The sequence below is a fragment of the Eptesicus fuscus genome, chromosome 5, assembly GCF_027574615.1.
Source record: "Eptesicus fuscus isolate TK198812 chromosome 5, DD_ASM_mEF_20220401, whole genome shotgun sequence".
NCBI lineage: Eukaryota > Metazoa > Chordata > Mammalia > Chiroptera > Vespertilionidae > Eptesicus > Eptesicus fuscus.
Genome location: NC_072477.1, coordinates 1,369,696 through 1,395,008, shown reverse-complemented (window position 1 = coordinate 1,395,008; position 25,313 = coordinate 1,369,696). Strand labels below are relative to the sequence as shown.

At 58.9% G+C, this 25,313-nt stretch overlaps 2 protein-coding genes across 8 annotated transcripts in view; one reads left to right on the top strand and one right to left on the bottom strand.

The window, feature by feature from the left end:
* The window catches only part of MARK3 (microtubule affinity regulating kinase 3), a 91,941-nt gene extending 79,029 nt beyond the window's left edge, over window positions 1-12,912 (top strand). For 4 of the 7 annotated variants that reach the window (XM_028135621.2, XM_028135614.2, XM_054715713.1 and 1 more), the window contains 4 exons: window positions 3,889-4,146; window positions 8,035-8,061; window positions 9,757-9,801; window positions 12,377-12,912. In XM_028135621.2, coding sequence (XP_027991422.1) covers window positions 3,889-4,146; window positions 8,035-8,061; window positions 9,757-9,801; window positions 12,377-12,722 — 676 coding nt within the window. In that variant the 3' untranslated portion in view covers window positions 12,723-12,912. The remainder of the gene's footprint in view (window positions 1-3,888; window positions 4,147-8,034; window positions 8,062-9,756; window positions 9,802-12,376) is intronic. The other 3 variants (XM_008158818.3, XM_028135615.2, XM_028135619.2) reach the window with 3 other exon arrangements.
* Window positions 12,913-22,175: 9,263 nt separating this feature from the next.
* CKB (creatine kinase B) lies at window positions 22,176-25,313 on the bottom strand. Its single transcript, XM_008158817.3, has 8 exons — window positions 25,246-25,313; window positions 24,750-24,961; window positions 24,454-24,608; window positions 24,245-24,377; window positions 23,797-23,968; window positions 22,984-23,107; window positions 22,629-22,818; window positions 22,176-22,558 (listed from the first exon to the last, which is right to left on the bottom strand). The coding sequence occupies exons 2-8, from the start codon at window positions 24,940-24,942 to the stop codon at window positions 22,380-22,382; spliced, it is 1,146 nt and encodes a 381-aa protein (XP_008157039.1). The 5' UTR covers window positions 24,943-24,961; window positions 25,246-25,313; the 3' UTR covers window positions 22,176-22,379.

Below are 25,313 nucleotides of genomic sequence, written 5' to 3'. Positions count from 1 at the left end.
GAGGGTGTTTGATCACAGTTACCATAGGTGTCTCTTGGATTATAGTTTTAATTCTGCTTTTGCCTAATCACTCATATGCTTTGAATCAGCAACCAAAACTATTCATATCATAATGTCTGGTCTGGAATATATGTCATATTAAAATAAATTAAAACCTCCTGTCCATCAGTAATCGTAAGTGGATGAGAGTTTAAAATAAAAATTACAAAAAGATAATCAGATATAAATACAAAGCAACTTTTATTAAGTTAAGGTTTATTTAAAAACTAGGGGTCCAGTGCACGAATTCATGCACCTGGAACTGTGGGCCGCGAGGCTGCTGCGGTCACAGGGGTGGATCTTGGCCCATCCTCTGCACCCCCGCCCGGCCCCTCCTACCGCGGCCCCCTGTACCGTCTCTGCCGGCAGCCCCGCTCCTGCCACTGATCCCACGTGTTGGCAGCGATGGCCCGCTCACACCCACTGACGGTGTGGAGCTATTGAGGCTGGTGCCAGCAGCAGATGCAAGCGGGGCCGGTGCCATCAGCAGGTGCAAGCAGCGGCTGGCGATGGGGCCAGCAGCCGCTGCTCGCACCCACTAACAGTACCAAGCTATCGGGCTGGCGCGGGTGGGACCGTGGCTTTTTGTTACCTGTTTTGTGGTACAACATATATGAAATTTCTAAAAACTAATTCACTAAGTGCCTCTAAGATTAATATGTCAAAAAATTTAATCTATCATGAAACAATGATTTACACTTCCTGTTTAGGAAGGTCTCTAACTTCAGCGTGTCTGTCCGGACTCCTGTCTCGCTTGCATGCCTTGTAGATCTTGCCTGCACTGGCCAACCAGTGACGGCGTGCCTTGTGGGGAGCGGATTGCGCAGCCCTACTCCGTACCTCACCAAAGCCCCTTCCGCCCCAGGGCCTGTGGGCCATTTCTGTTCCCCAGGGAAGGAGCCAGACAGCCCCTGCCTCCCCTTCTTGCCCTGCTTTCCTTAAGGCAGGGGTCGGCAAACTCATTAGTCAACAGAGCGGCAAACCGCGGCTCGCGAGCCGCAGTTTGCCGACCACTGCCTTAAGGCAAATGTTGATCCAGCTCCCAGTTTGGGCGAGACAGTGACAGCAGCTGGCAAGGGGATAGGAGTGCTGACCTTGCCCTGTCCTGGCAGATACAGAGCAGGAAGAGTTGTGTTTATCTGTAACTTGTTAAGGATAAAGTGATGTGTATACTATGTGTGTCTGTCCGAATTAGGGACAAGTACGCATTTCTTCACGTAGTTGAATCCGTCAGGACTCTGCGTGGCAGGTGACAGGGCCCAGTCCGTCAAGCTTTAATGCAACAGGTCGTCTCTGAGTGCCTATAGCTGGAAAGTTCAGGGACTGTCGGCCAGCTCCTCGTTCTGTGCTTCCTGTGCTGGGTCCCCAGTTGGGCCCGGTAGCATCAGAGTTACCGTCTTCCCACACCAGGAAGCCTGGGCGTATCCTCTGTCCCTGTTGGTCTGACTCTAAGCCTGTCGCTGGCCAGAGAGGCTGGGAAAGTCTGGGGCTCCGGAGCCTTCCCCCCCCAAAGCAGGATTCAGGTGTTTTTTTGCCATAGGAAAAGGTTGAGTGCTGAGTGGCAAAAACACAAAGCCGGATCTGTTTTATGTTTCTGTGGCATTTGTTTCCAGTATGTCTATGACTGGTAGAGCCAATCTCCCAAGTCAGAGGGCAGAATTCTCGAAAATTCAGGGACTAGCAGGTCTTATTGAGCTATTTATTATTGGGAGTCCTCATAGTGGGACTATTAGAATTCCATTTCATTGACCTTCCTTTCCTGTTAGGAGCACTTACCACCTACGCGAGCCACGGTTCTCTGCTGGCCCTGGGACACCTGGTGGGAATGCAGGCCTTGCTGTCCGGGTCTCACGCGGGGGAGGGCACTGCGACCCTGCGGAACAGCAGGTGTGCTCACCGCCTGCACAGAAGGGAATGGAAATAGACAGATGCCAGCTCTCCTGGCTCAAGGAGAACTCCTGCACACGTCCTCTGACCTGACAGTGCATGACCAAGGGGCTGCATCGTCCGAGGGCCAGAGAGTCGAGTTCTGGGAGGTGACGTAGAAGGTAAAGCCTGGAGAGAGGGCAGGGGCCAGGCTGTGGGCGCAGAGGATGCTGCCTGGGTGCCAGGTGAGGAGTTGGAACTTCATCCTGAACACCATGCTTTTGAAAGGTTATGAGTGACAAGGTCGGTTTGTATGTTAGGCAGCTCACTGGTGGGCACATGGGAGGGTGTGGGGTGAAGGCCAGGGGACCAGTGGAGACAGGGATGGGCCCTGCCTGTGAAGAGCTGGGAGAGGTGGTGGGCTGGCTGGAGCGCTGTTAGGAGTTGACACCCACGGGACAGCACAGCTGCTCTGGATGGTGGTGGGAGGGGTAGACGGGTGGCTCCTGGATTCCAGGCTCCGCAGGGATTCCTGCGGAAAGACACGGAAAGCGGACGGCCAGAGTCCTCCATCTGACTCTCCTCCAAGGAAAGCAGCTGCCCCTCGGGTGGGCCAAGGACACGCTGGCTGCTGGGACAAGCAGGGTCAGGTTCTGTCCCGCAGCTGCGTGCCAGGTGCGGCGCAGGCAGGAAGCCACTCTGCCTCGCTCTCTGTACACGGCTCATCTGCTCGTTAGTTCCACCTTGAAAAGGGGGCCCCGTGACCCCGTGGGGATTTTGACTTGTTTATGAAGAAGTGAATGCCCACCGAGGACGGAGGTTCTCACCTCCGGGAACAGGCGGGGAGCAGCGTGGCTGTGCTCTTCATTGGCGTGACCACTGCGGCCGCGTGGGCTCCGTAGAGGGGGCTGTGCCCCACAGCCCAGCGGACGTCCCTCTGGGTGAAGACCCAAACGTGGGAGGTGTCTGCTTTTCGTTAACGCGAATACACTTTTAGAGTTACTGTTGGCGGAAAGCTGCGAGTTAGGAGGTGCTCCCAACCCAGCACTAGTGAAGAGGCTGTGTGTTGGGGGTGGTTTGCGGAGGAAGGCGTGTGCTTTGAACCACAGGCTGCTCTCTGTCACTGGCCCATCACATGGTGGTTCTGCCTCTGCCGGAACCCAGACCCCTCCCGCCTCGGTTTGTACCACACCGTCCACCTGTTGGCTGAGACATCAGAAGTCGATGGCCATGTCAGCCTCTGGGCACCCCAAGATGATGTTACCCCGATAGACAGTGCAGGAGGCAGCTTCAGGGCTGTGTGAGGAAAATGCACATCCCTCGGGGCACTGATGTGTGCCCGCTGCTTCCTAGTTCGCGCTGTGGATTTTGTGGTCCAAGGTTTCGTTACAGTTGTCCACAGGGTCCTTCCTGAGTGCGCTTTTAGTTCCGCACTTCCTGTCTCGTGGTGTCCTCAGTCATCTGGGGTGCCTTCGTGCTTTCACATCCTACAGAGGGGTGCGAACCCCTTTTCTCCAGGTTGCTGTCAGCATGTGGAGTTTTGCAATATTTATGCCATTTGTGTGCTTTTAAAACTTCAGTTGCCTGTTCTTCAATTTCGCCTGCAAAGCCTTTATTTCTTTCACGTGGGCACGGCTCTCTGCATGGGAGCAGTTTGAGAGGGAAGCAAAGGAAAAACGCTTGAGTTTCAAGCCATTCCATGTCCTAGTTTCCCCGCATTATTTTGTCCTGGAAATACACCTGCTGTTTCCTTCAACGCCACAGGCTTTGTTCCAGTGCATATGTCTCCTCGGCCCCCTTTCCCAGTTAACTTCCTTCTGCTGCTAAGTCCTGTGAACACCCCTTGGGTCTTGTTTTATTAAAACTGACTTTCTCCACTTTAGGGAAAAGGTCTATTGTGACTGTCAATTGTTGTGTGCCGTGTTTGCAAAAAGACAGGATTTGGTGAACAACAATGTAAGGACTGTGTTTCCTGATTTCTAGCACTGTTCCTGACCAGAGAACCCCAGGGGCATCCACGCACAGCATCAGCAGCGCGGCCACCCCGGATCGAGTCCGCTTCCCCAGGGGGACTGCCAGTCGCAGCACCTTCCACGGCCAGCCCCGCGCGCGGCGGACTGCCACCTACAACGGCCCACCTGCCTCGCCCAGCCTGTCCCACGAAGCCGCGCCGCTGTCACAGGCTCGAAGCCGAGGCTCCGCGAACCTTTTCAGTAAATTAACCTCAAAACTCACAAGGAGGTAAGTGCCAGGTGGAGCTGGGTGTTTGCAGCAAAAGGAGACGTGTCTTCTGTGTGTGCAAAGCCAGCCTGGCTGCTGGTCATTTGTCTTCAGCTCATGTTTTTCTGGCTTCTTTCTTTAACGAGACTTGGAAAGATTTTAGAGGCGAATCCCAGGAAACGTTCCCAGCACTTGGGAGGTCGTGGCTCCTTACTGTTCTTGCATCACACTTTTTTTAAAAATACGTTTTTATTGATTTCAGAGAGAGTGAGGGAGAGGGAGAGAGAGAGAAACATCAGTGATGAGGGAGAATCATCGATCGCCTGTTCCTGCACACCCCACATGGGATCGAGCCCGCAACCTGGGGATCAAACTGACCTCCTGGTTCATAGGTCAGCGCTCAACCAACCGGCCCGGCTGCATGACACATGTGTCTGCGTAGATGGTCACTTCGGTGGAGCAGAACCCCAGACCCGGGTGGGCAGGGCTGGCACTCCGCGCGGTCACCAAGGACACATCCTCTCTCCTTTCACCTGGTTGTCACCGAGGAGCACGGAGTGTCTGAGAGTCCGAGCCTTGCAGTTGTGTTCTCTGTCGGTCTCAGTGAGTGAGAGTGAGAGCAAGGTCACTTCCTGAGATGGTGGAGCTGTGCGGGTAACACCTCTGGTTTGTGCTCAGAGAGAAACTAGTACCTGGTCGTGTGTAAAATTCTTCGTGTGTTCAGTAGGCTGTCATTCCGGGCCTGGGGCATGTCTGTGGATCCTTTGAGGTATTTTAACTTATTTCCATAATCTAGCTGTAGAGGTTGCAGATGCCTAGACTCATTGGCTGCTACTTTGTATCGCAACCAAAAGGCAAAGGCACCTTTAGCCAGGACCTCACCCAGGACGCCTGAGAGCCCTGCATGTCCCGGATGCCCGGGACACTGAGCCCGCCTCGCTGTGCACTCGTGTGTCCGGGTGTCCTGCAGGTTTACCTGCTTCAGACCCTCCTGCTGGTCTGACTGCTCAGCACAGCAGTGCATCTTCTCAGGTCCAGAATCGGCGCCTCCCCCGAGCCTCTCTCCCTCTGGCCCATTCCCTTGCTGCTCAGTTTCATGGGGCCTTTGTGTTTAACTGTAAGCTAAAGACCACTTTTTAAGTCTCCTTGGTTCCTCCAAAGTTTTATTTTAGAGCAGTCATCTAAAAGTTAGACGAGTCACTTTAAACTGTTTCCCCAGATGATCTGTTAGTTACTGAGCACCAGAGAGGGAGGGCCTCCGACAGCAGGAGCACTGACTCGGGTCAGAGCAGTCAGGTTCCCGCCTGCCTCTCACTCTCTTCCGGCCCCTTTGCTGAGACGCCGTGCTCCAGGCCGGGCAGAGAGCAGAAGGTCTAAAGGGTCTTGCCAGGATTGAAGTCCAATCCAGGGCCAGTTTTTTGACCCCCCAGAATAATGCACTCCTTCCTTCCAGTGTCACCCCAGGCCTCCCTGTGCCCGCTCCCTCCTCGGGGACGGGGCTGGGATGGAATCTGCCTCGGGAAGGCGGGCGGTAGGAGATGGAGCCGGTGTCATTCACTTGGCTGTTTCCCCCCGGCCCTGCTGCTACTGTCACCTGGGGCTGCGCCCTTTGAGCGCAGAATGGAGGTGCAGCAGTCGGGTCTGGCTAAGCACTAGTCATAGCGGTCAGGGTAGTGGCCCTACACTTTGGTCTGTTGTGGGCCCATCATTAAAATCCTTGAATTTATTTAATTGTCTCCTTTGTGCTTTTTTAAAAAAATCATCTTAAGCCCGGCTGGCATGGCTCTGTGGGGTGGCGGGCTCCATCCCAGTGGCGGGGGTGCAGGAGGCAGCAAATTGATGATTCTCTGTCATCATTAATGTTTTTATCTCCCTCTTCCTTCCTCTCTGAAATCAATAAAAAAATACTTTAAAAAATAAAAATCATCTTAATACATATGCTATCATTGATAAAAAGAGTCATTTTGGACTGCTTGCTGTGCACTAAGATAAGTAGATGTCTGTAGAATTTCAGGTGTAGCTATACCCACTTTACATATAAACACACACACACACACACACACACCAGTCTCCACCGTCTGCCCTGTGAAGTAGCTATCACTCAATTGTGTAGAAGAAACTGGAGGTGTGGGTGAGAGAGATGGGGCACATGGTTACGATCCCACAGCCGAGAAGTCCTGAGCCCGTCGCTGCCTCCCGAAAAGGCCTGAAGCCGCTGCGCTGAGCTCCGCGAGGGGCACTGTGAGAGGGCTGTTGTGGGCAGGAGGCCTTTCCCTCATTTTCTAGCTAAGTTGTTTCATGCATCTGAATCGAGCTTGGAGGTTGAGGTTTCTTGTTTAAAAATTCTAGGGAGTCATCTTGTTTTATAGTTCCACCCCCACATTTTCCAGAAAGGTCATCGTCTTCTGTTTGCAAGTTTGCAGGCTGAGGTCTGGAGTCTCCTTGGTGCTCCGTCAGATGTAGTCAGTTTATTCGTAAAGACAGTCGGTCCTTCTGCTGTAGTCTACTCAGCGTCCGGTCCTCCCCTAACAGCTGCAGCATTGCAGGTCAGGTGCCTGACAGGCTCGGGTTGGCACTTAGAGTCTGCACAGGAGACCTGCCCTGGTGCGGTGGGCAGAGAGCAGGCACCAGGAAACCTACGCTCTGCGCCCAGCTCTGCCCCAGTGCCTGTAGTTTGGGTGAGCTGTGGGCCCTGCCACCTCTGAGGCCCTGTGCGCAAAAGCAGTCCTAGGTCCTTGACCAATAATCCTGACTTTCCTTGAGTGGAAGACTCAGGAATGAAAATACACTTTCAAGACCTTTTAATCAGTTTTCAGCTCAAACAAACTGTTGAGTAATACTGCCTTTATGTAGTGCTTAATTATTTACAAAATCTTTTCAATGCATGATCTTCTCTACTTGCTGTGTACCACTTTTGATCTGATTATGAAATGCTTGGTGGTAGTACCTGCAGTAGTTAGATACTTTTAAATGGGTCAATATCTCAAGCACTGCCAAAATTACCCCAGGTTAGGAAAACAAAACAAAACAAAACACAGGGATTCATTCATGCAGTCCAGTGGCAAACAGACATGCCTCCTGTGCTGTCACAAGCCTGGGCTTCGGAAGTCGTTTGACAAGCCCAGGCCACTCTTGCCGGGAAGGCTGATAGCACGGCCAGACAGCCTGGCCGGCAGTTTCCGTTTCTTCGGTCAGATTCTGCTCTTACAGCCTAAGCATCTGCCTCAAATATTCTACAAGCAAAGGCGCTTCTTTTAAATGGAGCGCGTTGAGTTTATTACTAAAACATGAAAATGACTCCCACTGTCACACTGCCATGCACTTTCATTTCAACATCTGAAACTGAAAAGCCTGCTTCATTTTAAATCCTCATAAGTTACTTCTTCTTAAAAAGTAATTTATAACTGCTGTTAATGTTTAAACTACCTTCCTGAAGTAAGCAATGATTCTCTTAATGGTCAAACATTTTATAATGAAATTTTTCATGTTTCTGTGTAATAACGTGAAATTTTTGTTTATAAGATATTCTGAAGAAAATTGAAAAATGTTTTCTTACTAGTTTATTGCAAATGACTTAAGTCATTTATTTCAAACAAGATGTTGACTTTATTGTCTTAACATAGAGCCATGTGAAGAGCCTTAAGCAAATTCATTACAACTAATGTCAGTGTCACTGCTGAGTTTTTGCTTACAAGTACAGATTTTTAAATGTTTATAATTAAAAGATCACATCCTCAATTATCTGTAATAACTTCACTTTTTCAACACATATCACTGTTTCATTGTTCATTGGACAGAAAGGAGCCCTGTTTTATTTGTTGTTTCTTTCTCTTTATAATTGACTGAATTTATATTTCATTTGTACAAGTCATTTTTGTTAATTTTTTTTTTTGGCTTAATTTCTTTTAGAAACATGTCATTCAGGTTTATCAAAAGGTAGGATTTATATATATGTACTTTTTTTTTCAATCCTCACCCCAAAATGGTTCCTGCAATTAACATCAGGTTTGGCTTTTTAGCCCTGTTTGTTTTTTGTTTTATTTTTTTAACTAAACTTTCTGCTGAGAACTAAATACTTATTTCCTTGAAAGGAAACTGTGGGAAGAAATAGATTAACTCTTTCAGGCATTTTTAAAGGGACTGTGGCACCCACATAACAAGAGGCCTACGCATGCTCTGTGCATTTTCTTTCTTCGGTAGAATTATTTAGCATCCGAATAATTGTGTCTTCATACTAATAACACTCAGCATGCTTCTGTTTGAGGAATGAGATGTGCAGTAACATTAGTGTACATTTCATGGGCCGCCTCAAGCGGGCAGAGGTAAGTTGTAATTTCGTGTGTCATCATTTTTTATTGCATAGCGGATTGGATTAGCAAAAGGCTCTGAAGTGAGAGGGAAATGAGCTCATATTCTGAAACTAGAGACAAGTATAAGACTCACACTTTATAGCCTATTAGGTTTGGGGTGCTGCATAGCAGAAATGTTGTAATATTTTCAGAGTTGAAGAGTAAATAGTATTTTATTAAAAGCCGCTTTCCACCAACCACTGAAGAAAGCGTATCTTGGTTTTTTTTAAATATTTTTATTGATTTCAAAGAGGAAGAGAGAGAGAGAGAGAAACATCAATAATGAGAGAGAATCATTGATTAGCTGCCTCCTCCATGCCCCACACGGGATTGAGCTGCAACCCGGGCATCTGCCTTGACCGGGAATCCAACTGTGACCTCCTGGTTCATAGGTCAATGCTCAACCACTGAGCCACGCCCTCCATGCAAGCATGTCTTGTTTTTAATTAAAGCACTGTAATGAATGCTGTTCCTACCAGAAGACTTTTTTTTTTTAATCCTCACTGGAGGGTGTTTATTAATATTAGAGAGAGAGGAAGGGGGAGAGAGAAACATCAATTGTGAGAGAGACACGTCAGTTGGTTGCCTCCTGCGAATAACCCAACCAGTGCCGAGGATCGAGGTACGTGCCCTCGATCAGAATCAAACCCAGGACCCTCAGTCCGAGGGCTGACGCTCTGTCTACTGAGCCAAACCCGCTAGGGCGAGATGACTGTTTTTTGATGCTGACAGTCGAGACCAAAAATGTGGCTCACTCCTTGCAGTGCACACACCTGAGGCAGGAAGTCTGCCTGGAGGCCTCCCTGCGCCTGTGCCTCTCGGCTCCCTCCCGGGAAGGCTGCCTCCTGCTTCTTACTCAGTGAAACCGGTGCGCCCCGAGGGGCTTGGTTAACGTGAGTCTTTACCAAAAACTGGGACGACCACCTTCTTCCTGAGGGAAATGCCACTTGGTGGTGGCTTTGAGTTGATCTTCCTAGTTTCCAGATTTTTCTTGGAAAGACAGTTTTCTACTTGAATGTAGAATTCAACTGATAAACCCAGTTCCCTTTCATGGAGAGCGTCACACTTTGGGGAGTGGGTTAAAGGCCAGCGTGCCTCCAGTCCAAGGCTCTGCCGCCAGGGCTGGGCAGGACACCTGGAGAGGAGGAGGGTGCGGCGTCACCATGAGAGGGGCCTAAGCTCACGGTGACTTGGGTGTCTTGGTTTGCCCGGGCGTCATGTGCTGTGTGTAAGACCTCTTTTCTCTCTCCCACTTCTCTGCTTCTGCGTTCTGTGCGTTCAGGCTTCCGACCGAATATGAGAGGAACGGGAGATATGAGGGCTCCAGGTGAGGGAAATGACTTTTTAAATATATTTTATGTTAAAACTGTGGCAACGGTGATGCTCTTCCTGCTGTCCTGTGTGTTGCTTTGGTGGGTCTGGGTTCTGTGGTTGGGAAGAGGCAGTGCCACTGCTGCCCCCTGGCGGTGGCCTGGGCCAGAGCTGCGCTACACCCCAGGACCACAGGAGGGCGCCAGGGTGCCGCGGCTTGGGCCCTAACAACAGGAACTTAGGTCTGAGTTTGGGGGGGAGCGATGACTCCTAGCATAGATCTAGTCTCAAAAATGAAATTTGAGTAGAAATTTCACATTAGGCTTTTTAATATATTTTTATTGATTTCAGAGAGGAAGGAAGGGGGGGGAGAGAGAAACATCAATGATGAGAGAGAATCATAGACCGGCTGCCTCCTGCACGCCTTCTACCAGGAATCAAGCCCACAACCCAGGCATGTGCCCTTGACTGGAATCAAACCCAGGACCCTTCAGTCCATAGGCTGACACTCTATCCACTGAGCTAAACCAGCTAGGGCAAATTAAGTTTTTAGAAGAGTGATTATGTTTTCAAGTGTTTTGTTTTTATTTTATTTTATAATGTATTTTTATTGATTTCAGAGCAGAAGGGAGAGGTAGAAACATCAATGATGAGAGAATCACCAGTTGGCTGCCTCCTGCACACCTCATACTGGGGATCAGGCCTGCATTCTGAGCATGTGCCCTGACCAGGAATTGAACCGTGACCTCCTGGCTCATAGATCAACCTTTAACCACAGAGCCACGCCAGCCGGGCGAGTGTTTTGCTTTAAAATTTGGTATAGCTGTCATTGCTCAGATTTGGGGGTGAAGGAGTCACCAGCGAGGCTCAGGACTCGGTCTCTGTCGTTGGTCCCTCCCTGTGCCCTTTATGGTGGTGGCCACGTGCTGCTTCAGGCCCTGATTGACCACCCATTGACGCTCTTCCTGGTCTTTCCAAAGTACAGCCCTGTCATGTGGCTTTTCTGAATGAAAACCTGCAGTGGCCCCATTGCCTGGCCCCATGTCCACGCGAGGCCCTGTATAGCCTCGGCAGCCTGCCTCCGCTGGGGTGAGAGCCGGGCAGCAGTGTGCCTGGCCTGCCCGCTCTAGCCCGGGGCAGGCTCTAGCTGTCCTCAGCTTGTTCCCGCCATGATAGGAAGGAAGTCACAGGACCTGCCTCCTGGTGTGTGACAACAAAGTGGGTACACTGTGCCCAGCCCACCCGTTGGCACACTTGCTCACGTCCGCCCTGGGCCTCTGCTGCCACTCCCTCTGCTCGCACATAAGTGGTGGTGTGGGACCCGGGGCTCTCAGCGTTCTCCCCAGAACCCCTCCAGGGGTGGATCCCCCTCCCCGGGCCCTTCCCAGGAGGTGGGCCCGCCTGGCTCTGGGACCCTCTGGTCACTGCCGTGCCTTTCCGCTGGGACCGCTGCTCCTCGGGGCAGTCTTCCTCCCCTTCCCCACCTGCGTCCGAGAGCTGCTGCTCCTTTTACAGCCTGGTCAGTGCCGACACAGATTGGGGCAGCGGAGGCCTCCCGTCAGTTTGGGTGGGTGTGAATCCAACGGAATGTTCTGCCAGCAGGTCAGCAGCGGGGAACTGTGTGCACAGTAAACCCTGTGGCCGCCTCAGCCTGGTGAAGGACTGCCGTAGACTGAGTGTACTTAACACTTACACTGCGTGTGTTCAGTGCGCAAGTGTTAGGGTTCACCGTCCTAACGAGGCCTTCAGGTGGCACAAAGGAGACTGGATGGCAGTTGTGTCCGTAATGATTAACAGTAAGGTAGTAGGAGGCCTGGGCCCCACTGTGACATCTATGGATGCGGGGACTTCTACTGAACTGAGAGTCCATAGTTTGCATTCAAACAAGTCACTTTTGCTCGGCAACAAATAAGCCTTAACACTTTTTTTTTATTGCACTAGCAAGATAATGTCATGTAAGAATTATTTTTTAACTGAAACTAGATGTTTGAATTAAAGTAGAAGAAAAAATATGGAGGTGGGTGGAGGGGATTGAGAGAGTGCACCCTCCCCCCCCCCTCCGCTCCCACACAGCTCTGTGCTCAGCCTGTGGGGCTGGTGGCAGGGAAAGCAGGTTGAACTGCTGAGTCGCCCGTTATCCCGTCACAGTGCCAGGGGGCTGTGTGAGTGAGCAGGAGCGTCACGGGAGCCGAGCAGGGCCCCTGTGAGGGGCGGGGGGCTCCTTTCTGCCTGCGCTCGGCCTGGGACAGAGCGGGGCTCTTGGGCACGTGGGCAGCTCTCTCTCTCTTTCTGCTTTGCCTGATTTAACTATTTTCTTAATTCTAGTAAGTACATGACTTAATTTTCTTAGTAAGTACATGGCTGGTGAAGGTTTTACAGCCAGGTAGATTTTCTGCATGTGTGACCTGTGATTTTAGGGGGAAGCAAATAGATGAATATTTCTAGAAAAGAAACAGATAACCATGTGTGAGCCTGTGCAGGAAAGCGGGGCCGGCTCCCCGCTGTGCTGGAGAGCTGGTCGTGCACTAGCTAGAATAGAGAGGGCCGCTGTCCCCTGCAAATAAAAATAAACCTCCCGCTGTGCGTTTCAGTCGCAACGTATCTGCTGAGCAAAAGGATGAAAACAAAGAAGCAAAACCTCGCTCCCTGCGCTTCACCTGGAGCATGAAAACCACTAGTTCCATGGACCCCAGCGACATGATGCGGGAGATCCGCAAAGTGCTGGACGCCAACAACTGCGACTACGAGCAGAGGGAGCGCTTCCTGCTCTTCTGTGTCCACGGCGACGGGCACGCGGAGAGCCTCGTGCAGTGGGAGATGGAGGTGTGCAAGCTGCCAAGACTGTCTCTGAACGGGGTGCGGTTCAAGCGGATATCGGGGACGTCCATCGCTTTCAAAAACATTGCTTCCAAGATCGCCAACGAGCTAAAGCTGTAGCCTGGGACGCTGGTGCAGTGAAGCAGCGGCTGGGTTCCTGGGCGCTGGTGGCGATGTATAGAGTACCATTAGGCAATAACGTCTGCATCTCCTCAATCATGGTGTCCAACTGTAAGGACGAGAGCACGCCTGGGAGCGAGCGCTGGCCTCTTTTCTACGAATGCACTACATTAAAGCTGTGTGACACGTGTGCCCTCTGTCTTATTTCCATTGCCCTGGAGGTCAGCGTGTGACCTCCATCTCCACGTGCCTCCGGTGGGGGTGCGCGCGGGCCGCGCGTGCGGGCTGGTGCCTGCGGAAGCATCGCCTGCCTGGCCGCCCGCTCCAGCAGCTCTGGGCGGTCATTGGTGCTACAACTGTTACACTTGCCAAGGAGGGAAAGTACTGAGCTACTAAGAATTAACCTTAAGACTAGTTGGTAATTAGTACAGGTTTACAGTTCATGCCTGTGGTTTTGTGTTTGTTGTTTGTGTGTTTTTTAGTGCAAAAGGTTTAAATTTATAGTTGTGAACTTTGCTTTGTGTTTTTCTAAGTAGATTCACAGATAATTAAAAATTCACTTTTTCTCAGTAAAACCTCGCATTGTCTCCTCCTACTGTATTTCAGACTCGGTGTAAGGCAGTGACTAAGTCTGTTTTTGCCTTCACCGGCAAGTTGAACAAAAGCAGTTGGGAAGTGTGGGAGGCCTTTGTCCTCAGAGGGATCCTGAAGGCGGTGAAGGGAGAAGACGGCCCTCCGGTGACCGCCCCGGCCCCGCCTCAGGGGCCAGCACTCCTGTGAGGTCTGACGGTTCCGGGTGTCCTCTGCGAAGTATGTCACTTTCCTCTCGTTTTTCATGGTTCGTTCCATGAATTCGACCGGCAGCCTTTTCCCGGCCCTCCCTGGTCCTGTGAGGTGCTGACTCGCAGCCAGTCGGCCCTTTGCTGTCACATCGGTGGGTGTGCGGTACCGGTGCTGGGTTTGTTGGTCACAGACACGTCTGCCCTAGCAGGACACCGTTCAGTGTGTGAGGGACAATGGTGAGCAGACAGACCCGAGTCTCCACGGTGTGCCCTACAGCCTGGCGGTCCACAGGAAAGGACGGCGCCTGGTGCAGAGCTGTGTCAGCGCTGTGAAGGGGCGCTGGGCAAGGCCTCCGGGGTCCTGGTTCCAGTGGGCGCTGGCTCCGGGGGGCTTTGGGTGGGTGGGGTTCAGTGCTTGAGCAGGGCCGGCTTCAGGGGAGGCACCCGCAGAGCCTGCGGCCAGAGCGCGCTGTGCTGGAGCAGAGGGAAGGGAGACGCGGCGGCTCCCGCTGGGCCTGGAAGGTCATTGCGAATACATGTCTTACTCTGACATGGGAGCCGCCGGGCTCCCGGAGGGGTGCAGCCTCGGGGCTTCAGGGCGCGGCGCTGGCAGCAAGGAGCGGCCAGGGACAGTGGGGGGCGTTGGCGGGGATGAGGCGAGAGATGCTGCCGGGTGAGATGTGGCTCTTCTGGATGTTTTGAAACAAGAGTCAAATGCGTTTGCTCTGGGGTGGATGCGGGTGCGGGAGAAGCAGCCAAAGGCGGCCGCCCCGTTTCTGGCAGGAGCCGCAGAAAGAGGCGCTCCGCCCTGGGGGGGGGGCAGCGGGCAGCGGCACGGGCTTGGACTCTGCGGAGCCTGGAGAGCCTGGGCCGCCTCAGCAGGTGGGTGGCGCCCTGGAGGAGGAGAGAGGGTGCGCCCTGCGCCCTGGGTGGGGCCTTGTCTTTGCTGCTGAAGTGGGGTGGGGTACCCCACGGAGAGACTGGGAGAGGAGGCTCAGCCTGCAGGGAACAGGCACGGAGTTGGGGCCACCGGAGCTGGGAGGAGGGGGGCAGGGTGGAGCGTGTCACAGTCACCTCACTGGAACCTTCCAGGCCTTCGCTGGGAGTCAGTAGTCCCCGCCTCCCTCTTCTGGGGCCGTCACTCTGCCAGCTGCGGGCTCCCGTGCGGCCTGCAGGGTGGAGTGTGGAGCTCGAGGGGCCGGGGCCTGCGCCTGTTCTTCGGTCTCCAGCCCGCTGCCCGGGGGCTTCCTGGCTTCCACCCTGCGGGACGAGGGCCGTGCTGTGCGTGAAGCCTCAGCCAGACGCGCCCCACGTGCCCTGGTGAAGGGGCCGCTCTTGGTGCAGAAAGAAGCCGAGTCGTTGGCGGCTGCTCATTCGTCCTCGCCCCTGCACCTGGCGCACTGGTCAGTGAGAAGTGGGGTGAGCCCGTGGCCACCACAGGGGCAGGCGTCCGAGGTGGTCACATGCAAAGGCTGTTCCTCGTGGACGGTGACTTGATTTTAGTGGCAGCGTCCGTGTCCCTTTACTGAGGTTAACCATGAAGACCACCCCTCGCGGGGGGCCAGGCCCTCCCTTTAAAGTCTGTGTTCTCAGGAGACGGCATTTTCCTTCTGCAGACACGGGTTGTAAAGGAATGTTCTGGAGTGCTTGAACATCGTTTAAGCAGCAAAGACAAGGCCCGTGTTTCCCTCCTCCACTCCCTGGGACCCGGTGCTGCTGGTGTGATGCCCGACAAGCAGGGCGGCGTCCTGGTCCAGGAAGGAAGGTGACTATTCCGGACGTGCCGGCTTTCCTGGTCGGGATCCGGCGGGCCGGGACCAGACCGCGGCTCAGCGGCGCCCCGCTCGGGGGCCTTCGTGCTGCACCTGAGGCGCGTGCAGAGAACGAGGAGCCGGGCCTGGCGCCCAGCAGGTTCTCCGGAAGCCTGGGGAGCCGGGCAGGAAAGGGGGGCTGCCGCTGTGGACCCCGCTCCTGGCCGCTCAGCGGGTCGGCGCAGAGGCCAGTCTGTGTGGCAGTGTCCTGGGCCAGCACAGACCTCAGGGGTGAGGGGGGCCTGGGTCCGAGAGCTTGGAACTTTGCTTTTTGGGGACTTCATTTGGGTTGGGGGGCTGATTGGTAATTTGCCATGAGGTCTTTCAAGGGCGGGTGGTGGCTGCTCTTGAAAGGCGGGGTGGGACGTGCAGGGCTCGGCTCACAGGTGCCCTGGCAGTGCCTGGGGGCACCCTGGCAGCCTAGCAGCAGCTGTGTCCGGCGGCCTTTGGTGCGTCCCTTCGAGGGACAGCCCCCGCCCACGTGACCTCCGCGGAGTGCGGTCTCAGCAGCACTGCGGCCCTCAGCTCGCAGGGCCGGTGCTGTGTCCCCAGGCCCGGGAGATGCAGGAGGAGGAGCCGTCAGGGAGACCAGGCGCAAAGACGGGGCCAGGGAGGGGGCAGCTGGGCCGAGGCCCTTCGTGTTTGGGCCAGACTCGGAGGAGGAGCAGCTTGCTGGGGGCTCTGGGCAGCGGAGGGGACAGTGCCTGCTAGCCAGTGCCCACCGCAGCAGGACCTCCCGCCACGCAGGCGGCGCAGGCTGGCTCACTTCACCCAGACGGCAGGCCGTGGCTGGGCGTATGCCCTGGTTTCCAGACCCCAGCGTGGCGACCTCGGGTTTCCCTAAAAGTAACATGTCCCCTCGGCTGTTGGCGGGTGCGGGGCAGGGCGCCTGGCCCGTGTTGGTGAGAACAGCCGCTCCCCCGGGCACAGGAGCACAAGGCAGGCCCTGCTCCGCTCCCAGCTGAGCCGGCCAGAGGCTCCAGGGGGACTCCGCTCCCCCGCGGTGGGGAGGAAACGCCCCTGGTTCCTCGAGTGGAGCCTGACGCCTGTGCGGCCCCCGCCTTCCAGCGCTCCCAGGGGACCAGCGTCGCCCGAGCTCACCGGCTGCCACCCCGGCGCTGACGGCCACACCCGTTAGAACGGCGGCCCATGGGGCAAGGGTCTTCGTCTTCCCCCCGTATTCTGAGTCCCTGCACCCCTGGCACATGGTACAGATAAGTGTCCGAGCAGTAAAGCTCAGGCGGGGTGCCTGGGGCGCACGGCAGCTCTAGTGCAGTCGGAACTGGTCTGCAGTCGCTGGTCTCCGGGCCCCCTGCGCCTCTCCTGCCTCAGCCGGCACCCCGACAGGCACCCCGACAGGCACCCGGACAGGCACCCCCGACGGGCACCCGGACAGGCACCCCCGACGGGCACCCCGACAGGCAGGAGCCAGCGTGCTGCTCTTCCCCGCTGCCTGCGCATCGCATCACGCGGCTCAGCCGGGGGCAGGCCGTGCAAGTCCTCCGGGCAAGTGTGGACGGACGAACCGAGGACGGGAGGGGGCCCTGCCTCAGATGACAGACTAGCACCCTGGGGCGTGGCAGCAGCGTGAGAGCCGGTGGTGTCAGGAGGGCAGAGTCATGGTGTTAACCGTGGGCCTCGCCGCGGGGCCACATCCGGGCACCGTTCCCCGGAGGCCTGCTGGGCAGGAGTCCTGGTTTGAGGACACAGGGAAGCTGGTCCTTGGGGCCCTGGGGCGGGGACAGCCGTGCCCCCCACGGCCGCATGCGCACCCCGTCCCCTCGGCTGTGGTTCCTTGCTTTGTTGACTCTGGTTCTGCCGTCTGTGTGTTTGGCGCCGATGGGTTGCAAGCCCTGAGGTTCGCGCATCTTCCCAGCTCCTCAGTCCTCGCTGCGGTGAAGGACTTCTCACCCCTGGGTGGTGACGGGGCCCGGGGAGGGGCGGGGGGGCGCGTTCCCGAGAAAAGAGGCAGCTGACAGCCTGGCTCTGCCCCCCGCCTGTGCCTTTTGTATTTCCTGCTCTCGCTTCCTCCCACCCACTCACCCCACCCCTGCGTTATTTTAAGCCAACATTCTAGACTCATCCCTCCAGCAGGAGGCGAGTCTCAGTCGCACCCGGGGAGCTTGGGGGGTGAGGGGGGGGTTCTGGCTGCTCCTTCCTTTTCCTGGTGCGGCAGCTCTGACCACCCTGCAGGCGTCCCTGCTCGGGGGGCGTTCTAGTCAGGGCTCAGGTGTTTGAAGAGCAACGTCGTGTTCCCTCCCTGGATTTTGCTTCTCCAAGTTAAACCGCCCGAGTTCTTTGCAGGGGTTTCGGGGAGCATCCTGAGGCCTGTCCGCCCTTGTCCCTGTGGACGCTCATCGACATGCATGTTGGGGGCAGGCGAGGGTGGCTGGGGCTCCGGAGGGCCCTGTGCTGAGCTCTGGGGATCCTAAGACAAGCCAGGTAAGCCTGGGCCTTCCAGAAGTTCTTTCTCACAGGAGAGGGAGAGAGACACGGTCTTGAACCCAGGACCGCCAGTGCTGCCTGAGGAGTGCCGGCTCGGGGCTGAGCGAAGCCAGGCCGGCGGGCGAGGTGGCGCAGGGCAGTGGCGTGGACAGGCTCGGTCTCGCCCTTGCAGTAGGCGGGGTCTCAGTCAGTGCACCTCTCCTGTGAAGGGGACTTCCTTTGGGGTGACTGACAGGCCTCCAGAACAGACCCCCGCCCTGCCCTGGGTGGGAAGCCAGGTCCCGGGGACCCGAGGAAGCACCCAGGCACGGGGCACCTGGCATGCCGGCTCCTTCCAGAGCCAGGTCTGCACCGGCTCCCGCTGCCTCGGGAGGGAGTGCCGGCAGGCGTGGGAGGGGGTGATACATCGCAAAGCAGTCATGTTCTGCATGGAAATAAGCTGGGAAGTAGCATGTGCATCCGTTCACCCGCCCGGCAGCAGGTGCTGCGGGCCGCCGCCAGCCCCGAACGCCTGGCACTCCGGGCGCCGGGCGCTTGCTGGCCGGCAGGTTCCTCTGCGCATTCAGTCCCAGGCTCGCTCCTCGGCGCCAGCTCCGCTCACCTGCTGCTCCGGGGCTTCCCACGTGCAGCCCCAGCTCAGCTGGTCCGTCCCCCCGCCCCCCCCCCCCCCTCGCTCCGCCCACGTGCGCTGGGCTGGTCCCAGGGCTGCTGCTGTCTGGGCAGTGGCAGTCCTGGTGTCCGCGCAGGCGCGTTGTGCTGTCTTGTCAGTCATAAATGGAGCCGAGCCCCTGGGTCTGGACTGCCCTGGAGGCCAGGAGCGCAGAGGGAAGCCGTCAGCGCCTGGGCCCTCACCTGGCCTCCGGGGAGAAAGGAGGGGGAGGCGGCCTGCAAGCACAGTGGAGTGACGTGTGGACGGCTGTGCAGCTCCCGTCAGTTTCCTGAGGGAGATGCATCTGAAGTCGACTCGATGCGCCGAGCAGTTTGTGTCAAAAGCATTGACAAAACTGGTCTCATTGTAGTGAAAACGTAACAGAAGTTTCGTGTTTTTGCTAAGTTGTCTTTCAGGAAGAGCTGGGCATGTTTCCACAACGACCATGTCTGTCCAGTCCTGGGAGCAGGCCAGGTGGGGCGGGTGGGATGCACGGGGAAAGGCCCAAAGCCTGCCCCACGGCCACAGTGAAACCGGGCCGCCGGAGTGCAACAGCGAACGCCCAGCGACTGACGGGGAGGGCTGAGGTCCTCCCGGGGGGGCAGGGCTGAGTGCGGAAAGCTGAGAGATGCAGAGGGAGCCCCAGGTTAGACCGAAACAGCAAAGGAAACGGGTCTGGAGGTGTTGGTGCCGCCAGCAGTTTTGGGTCTTACGGCTGCCCCCCTACGTGCTCAGAGGCATGGGGGTTCCAGCTAAATTCCTGCAAAGACGCACCTCCAAGGCCTGCGGGACCTGGGCAGACCGAGCACCTAGTCGGGCCCCGGCGTGCCAGGGTGGGTTCGTGAAGGGCGGAGCGGGGCCCCGGCCCCAGTGCAGTCCCCATCGCCAAGTCGGGAGTGGTGCCGGCCATCACGCGTGTACCAGGCCGCACACCTGGAGGTGCTCCCCCGCCAACCGAGGGCCCGTCCTCGTCCCGGGTGGCTGGGCCCGCCTTGGGGACGTGCCACTCGGGTTGGGCGGCCAGCAGCCCCCACAGGCTCGGCGGAAAGAGCACTTGGAACCTTCCTGGGTCTGAAGTTCATTATTTCAGGGAGGCCTTCACTTTGACAAGCCCCAGCTCTCAGGGGGGCTGCAAGGAGCTCTGAACCCAAGTGGAGCAGGTCTAGAGAGGGCTGGGGACGGGGACGGGGGACAGGGGTCCCAGGCGTGCACGCCTCCTGCAGGCCCTGCCAGCCCGACGGGGGAACCAGCACTTGGGTCACAGGTAGAAGCCCCGCTTCTCGCAGCTGAAGTCTCCCTGCTCCTGGGGACCTCACAGCCAGGAAGATGGCTGCTTGCCATCCAGGCACTTGCCCCCCTGTCCCTGTGGGAAGGAAGTTCACGGAGAACGAGGTGCAGCCCGGGAGCTGCGGGAGGTGTGGGTGTCGCTCCTTGGTGTCAGCTCAGGGCTGCAAACAGAAAGGCAGAAACGGAACCTCCGGCCGCCTCTTCAGCGCCTGCTGAGCAGCAGGTCCCACTCCGGGCTAGCGGGTCTGGAAAGGCCAAGGGCAGTGGACAGAGCCCACGCCTCGGAACCCGGTGGCCTCCTGGCGACCCCGCCCAGTCGTCCTCCCTGAGCCCCCGTTCCCACCCCGCGTGTGGGTGGCGATGGATCAGGCGGAGCGCACCAAGGGCGGTGACAGCCAAGCCCTGCCTGTCGTCTCCCACGAGCTGTGACGCATCGGAGCCGTTAAAACACGCCTGAGGAAGTTGGCTCGGCTTATGTAAGACCTGTTCACTGCGGGGAACTTGGAAAGTCAAGTTTGAAGGAAGTCACCTGTCACCTCTGCCTACACTCACCGCTGCTCCGCGGGGTTCCCCACGTTCCGCGTGGGATGCGGGTACAGGCTGTTTCCTGCCCCCACCAGCTTCTGGGAGCACATGGGCACCTCCCTGAGCCCTGCACCCTGCGGTGCCCGCCTGGCACTCGCGGGCGGGCCTGTGTGGTTGGCAGCCCCGAGTTCTGCCTGCCACACGCTGCATCTCCCAATCCCTTCTGCAGGCGCTGGGTGTCTCCAAGGGTCGGGGGCACTTTCGGACCCCAGGCGGCGTTTGGCAGTGTCACGAGGGGGGTAGTTAATACTGCTGGCATCTAGGAGTTGGGGGCGGGGTGAGCCCCCGGAACAGCCCCCCCAGAGCTGTGCTGCTGGATGTCAGTGGGGCTGCAGCGGGAACCGGGCTGGGGCTCACCTCCCAGTGCAGCAGTGAGGTTTCCGTCCTCCGGCCAAGACGGAGGAAATGAGCGTGTTCCCTGCGCAGTGGGTGGGGCGTTCATAGGTTCCCTCATTTGACGTAATTTCAAGGAAAATTAAACGCGCCATTTAAAGGTCTCTGGAGCCTGGTCCCAGGGCCTGTGCGCGGACAGCTGAGCGGAGGCCTGGTCCCAGGGAGTGCAGGTGGCACAGCGAGGACCCGAGGAACCAGGAGCGCGGGGGAGGGGGCTAGGGATCAGGGGGCCGGGGCAGTCGTGTCCAGGCGGGCAGCTGAGCCCGAGACGGCCGGCCACCTGGGCCTTTCAGGGTGGCATGCTGAGGGGATGCCACCTGTCGGAAGGGATGTGTCTGCCTCGGGTGCTGCTGCACACCCCTTGCCGGGGCTCAGGCACACCTGGCCAGGAACCCCTCGGCCCACGCGCTGCCACTGCGCAGCAGAGCCTCGGCAAGCCTGGCGGGGAGGGCATCCTGCTGCTGCTCCTGCATGGCTGCCCCCCACCTCCCTCTGGGCTCGGCGGACCCAGGCCCCGGGGGCGGAGGACCCTGAGGCCAGGAAAAGGGTGCCCTGCCTCCTGCCCGCTCAGCCCTGGGCCGAAGGATGAGTGCAGAGGTCCCCCACCGGGGGGCCAGCCCGCAGTACTGACCACAGGCCCTGGCAAAGGCTCCTGCGTGGGCCCTCACACCAAGGACACCTCATGCTGCCCTTCCCCCACGCCTGCCTGTGCTGAGCCCCAGGGTCTGGGATGACCAGCTGCCCTGTCCCAGGTAGAGAGCCGTCTTCAGAGGACAGACTGCCAGCCGGGAGGAGGTAGCGCGGAGGCCGAGCCTGGCTTCACATAGTTGCAGGAGAACCTGGGAAGGGGAAGGCCTGCGGGTCCCAAGTTTGGGATGGGGCACCCCAGGTCGGAGGGGGCAGGGGTGTCAGGACAGAGACAGTCCTGGCCAGCAGGTGGCAGCACAGGCTGCCCTCAGGGCTGAGGAGTTGGACAAGGGACAGCCAGGCCCTGGCTGACTCGCTCATGGTGGGGCCGCAGTGAGAGCAGCCGGGAAACGCCCAGAAAGCCTGGCCAGGGACACTGCGGGGGGGACCCACCGTGAGGCGTGAGGCCCCAGGCTTCTGGAAGGACCGCAGGGGGGGCTGGGGCAGGAGGGCCAGCTCAGCCGGAGGGGGAAGATCTGGCAGGGCAGGGGTGGGGAGCTGCCAGGCTGGCTGGAGGAGGGGGTGATTTAGGGGGGTGGAGGGACAAAAGGTTTCAAGTTTCTGGACTCCTGCCCTCCTCACAGATCCACACCTCCCCCACGCTGCAGGTGGGGCTGAGCCAAGTGCCAGGCTCCCCCCCGACCAGCCCACATGCTCTTAGATGCTCAGCTTGGGGGCTCCTCCCTGGAGCTCCTCCCCTTCCCCAGCCCACCCCAGGCCTGCAGGGAGGGCCAAGAGGGGTCCATTGAATAGGACCAGGTGGCACAGCAGGGGGCCCTCCTGTTCCGTCTCAGAAAGGGAGCAGGGGGCAGGCTCAGGGCAGGCCAAAACCCTAGTTTATTTCAGCATCAGCAGCATCTTAGCCATCACAAAAATAAACTCTACCTGGGGCAACGGGAGTCTGTCTACAGCGAGGCTAAGGGCTCGGCCGCGGCGGCGAGCTCAGGGTGCGTGTGGGCTCTGCCCGGGCGATACGTTGGGAAGCGGCAGGGCGGTGGCGGTGGCAGGTGCTGGAGCCTCACTTCTGGGCGGGAATGAGGTCATCGATGGCCTGGCCCTGCTCCAGCCGCTGCTCCATCTCAATGAGCAGCTTCACGCCGTCCACCACCATCTGCACCAGCTCCACCTCCGAGAAGCCCAGGCGGTCGGCGTTGGAGATGTCAAAGACCCCGCCCACCGCGGCCGTGTCCACGCCACCTGGGGAGACCACCGGGTCAGCGGGGCCGGGGGCAGCGGGAGAGCCGCGGGCAGACCCTGCCCCACGCACCTGTGCCTCGCTTCTGAAGCCGCAGCCGCTTGAGCACCTCGGCGAACTTCTCGTGCCGGCCCAGGTGGGGCAGCCTGATGTGCACGCCGGCCCGCAGCCCCGTGCCCAGGTTGGAAGGGCAGGTGAGGATGTAGCCCAGGTGCGGGTTCCACATGAACTCGTAGTTCTTCGACTTGAAGAGCGTTTCAATCTGGAGGGGAGAAGGCCTGGGCGGTGAGGCCTGGGGACACCCCTCCCCACAGGGACCAGCTGGGACCCAGGAGCCTGAGGCGACTGCGTCCCTGCCTGGCCCTGCCCCCTCCTTGGCACCGAACCCCCCCCCCATGCCAGCTCCTGTTGGGGGGCCAGGCCTGACCTGGGTGAGGCCATTGCAGAAGCGGGTGAACACCTCCTTCATGTTGCCCCCCTTCTGCATGGAGATGACCCGCAGGTGGTCCTCCTCGTTGATCCACACCAGGAAGGTCTTATTGTCATTGTGCCTGGGGGGGGGGGCGGGCAGAGTCAGGCCTCCGGGACTGAGGCCTTGGCACATCCAGAAAACACTCCAGGGGTCCCAGGCCTGAGGAACTTCTAAGTCCCTGAGGTGACCCAGGGGCAGGCAGGGAGGCCAGGACACCTCAGAAATGGATCGAAAAGCCCTAAGCTGCCCCCCATCCTGCCAGTCACGTGCTGGGGGCGGGCACTGGGGGGGACACCAGGTCCCCATCTAAGAGGTGAGAGGCAAGGCAGCCAGGACACACACACCCCCACCGCCCCGAAAAGCACTGCATCTGGGGGCTGGAGCCCCGCCTACAGACAGCGGGCAAGCAGGAGGCCCTCCCTCGCCCACTGGGAATCCTCTGCGTCACCGGCACCTGGCAGAGTCCCCGAGCGCCTGGAAGCACGTGAGAGAGAGAAAACAAGGAGCTCCAGCTCCCAAGATGGGGGAGAAGCCAACCTGGTCTGTCTCCCCCCCCACCCCCCACCCCCCACCCCCCTAAGGTCCCCAGGGACCGAGGCCTCCCCGCACCTGCCTGGTCAAGGTCACCTGCCTGGAGGCCCTGCCTGGAGGCCCGGTGGCACCAAACCTGCCCCAGGAGTGCCCCCTCCTTCCCGCTCTGCATGGGCGGGGCCGGCGCAGGGGAGGCGGGGCCGCGGGATGGGGAGGGAGGGGGGAGGGGACACGCACCAGATGCCACGGGCGTCGGGCCAGTCCCGGGCCATGCCCGAGGCCAGCAGCAGCGGCGACACGGGCTTGTCGAAGAGGAAGTGGTCATCGATGAGCTGCTGCTGCTCCGCGTCCGTCATGCTCTTGAGCGAGTAGTACTTGCCCGCCAGGTCGCCGTCCAGGCTCGAGAGCGCTGCGCAGAGGCGGGCTCAGCGGACAGGCTGCGGGCCGGGCCCTCCCCGCCCCGTGGGAGCCCGGTCTGCCCGGTCCCCAGGCCGCCCCCTCCCCGCCCCCCCTCCCCGCCCGCGCCCAGCCCCATGGGAGCCCGGTCTGCGTGGTCCGGGCGCGGCCCGAGACAGACGGTGGCCCTCGCCGGGCCCCTCGGGACCGGACCGCGCCTGCAGATAAGAGCAGGCGGCGGGCGGCTCGGATGCGGGTAAACAGGCGGCGGGGCCGGGGCGACCCCTACCTTCCACCGCGAGCTTCTCAATGGCGCGGCGCTCCCCGCGGCTGCAGTGCGGGGGGAGGCAGAAGCCGCGGATGCTGCGGCCCGTGCGCACCCGGGAGCTCAGCACGTAGTTGGGGTCCAGATCGTCGCCGCCCTGCGGGCCGAGCGTAGGTGAGCGCCGCCGGGACCTGCCTCCCGCCCGCCCCGCCCCGCCGCCGGCCGCCCCGCACCTGCAGGTGGCTGGGGTTGAGGTCGGTCTTGTGCTCGTCACCCGGCTTGTAGCCGCCGTGCCGGTCCTCGATGATGGGGTCGAAGAGCTCCTTGAACACTTCGTAGGACTCCTCGTCGCCCGCCACGGAGCCCACGGTCATGATGAAGGGGTGGCCTGGGGGAGGGCGCCCAACGGGGCAGTGACGTCACTGCCCGGCCGAGCCGGCGGCCGAACAGCCGGCAGCTGCGCGCGGGGCGGGCGGGGGACCCGGCCCCGGGACGCCCCGATCCCCGGCCCGGGACGGGCGGCGCGTACCCGGGTTGTCCACTCCGGTCTGGATGACGTCGTCCAGCGTGAAGCCGCTCGGCGTGCTCTTGGCGCGCAGTTCGGCGTACAGCTCGGGGGTCAGCACCTTGGCCATGTGGTTGTTGTGGGCGCTGAGGTCGGGGTACTCGTCCTCCGCCGGGAAGCGCAGCTTCAGCGCGTTGTGGCTGTTGGAGAAGGGCATGGCGGCGGCGGGCGGCGAGCTGCGGAAGACGGTGCATCAGAGAGGAGCGGGGCACCAGCCTCCCAGGGACCTGCAAGCCACCCGGGGCCCTGGTCCCCAGCCCCAGCCCCCGGATGTGGCCAAGGTCAGCGGGGTCCGCTGTGCGCGCGAGGGGGCGTCCCCACCTCCCCAGGCGCTCGGGTTCCAGGCTGGGGGTCTTCGCCGCGCCCGGAGCACGGGATGCAGCGGCCCCCGCGCCCCCTCCGTGCGCAGCGCCCCCGCCCCGCCCCAGCGCGTCCGTCCCGGGCCCTCGGGCCCACTCACCCGGCAGCAGGGCGCTCGGTGCTTCCTCGGCTCCGGGAGCGTCGCAGGCGAACAGCGGCAGATCCGCG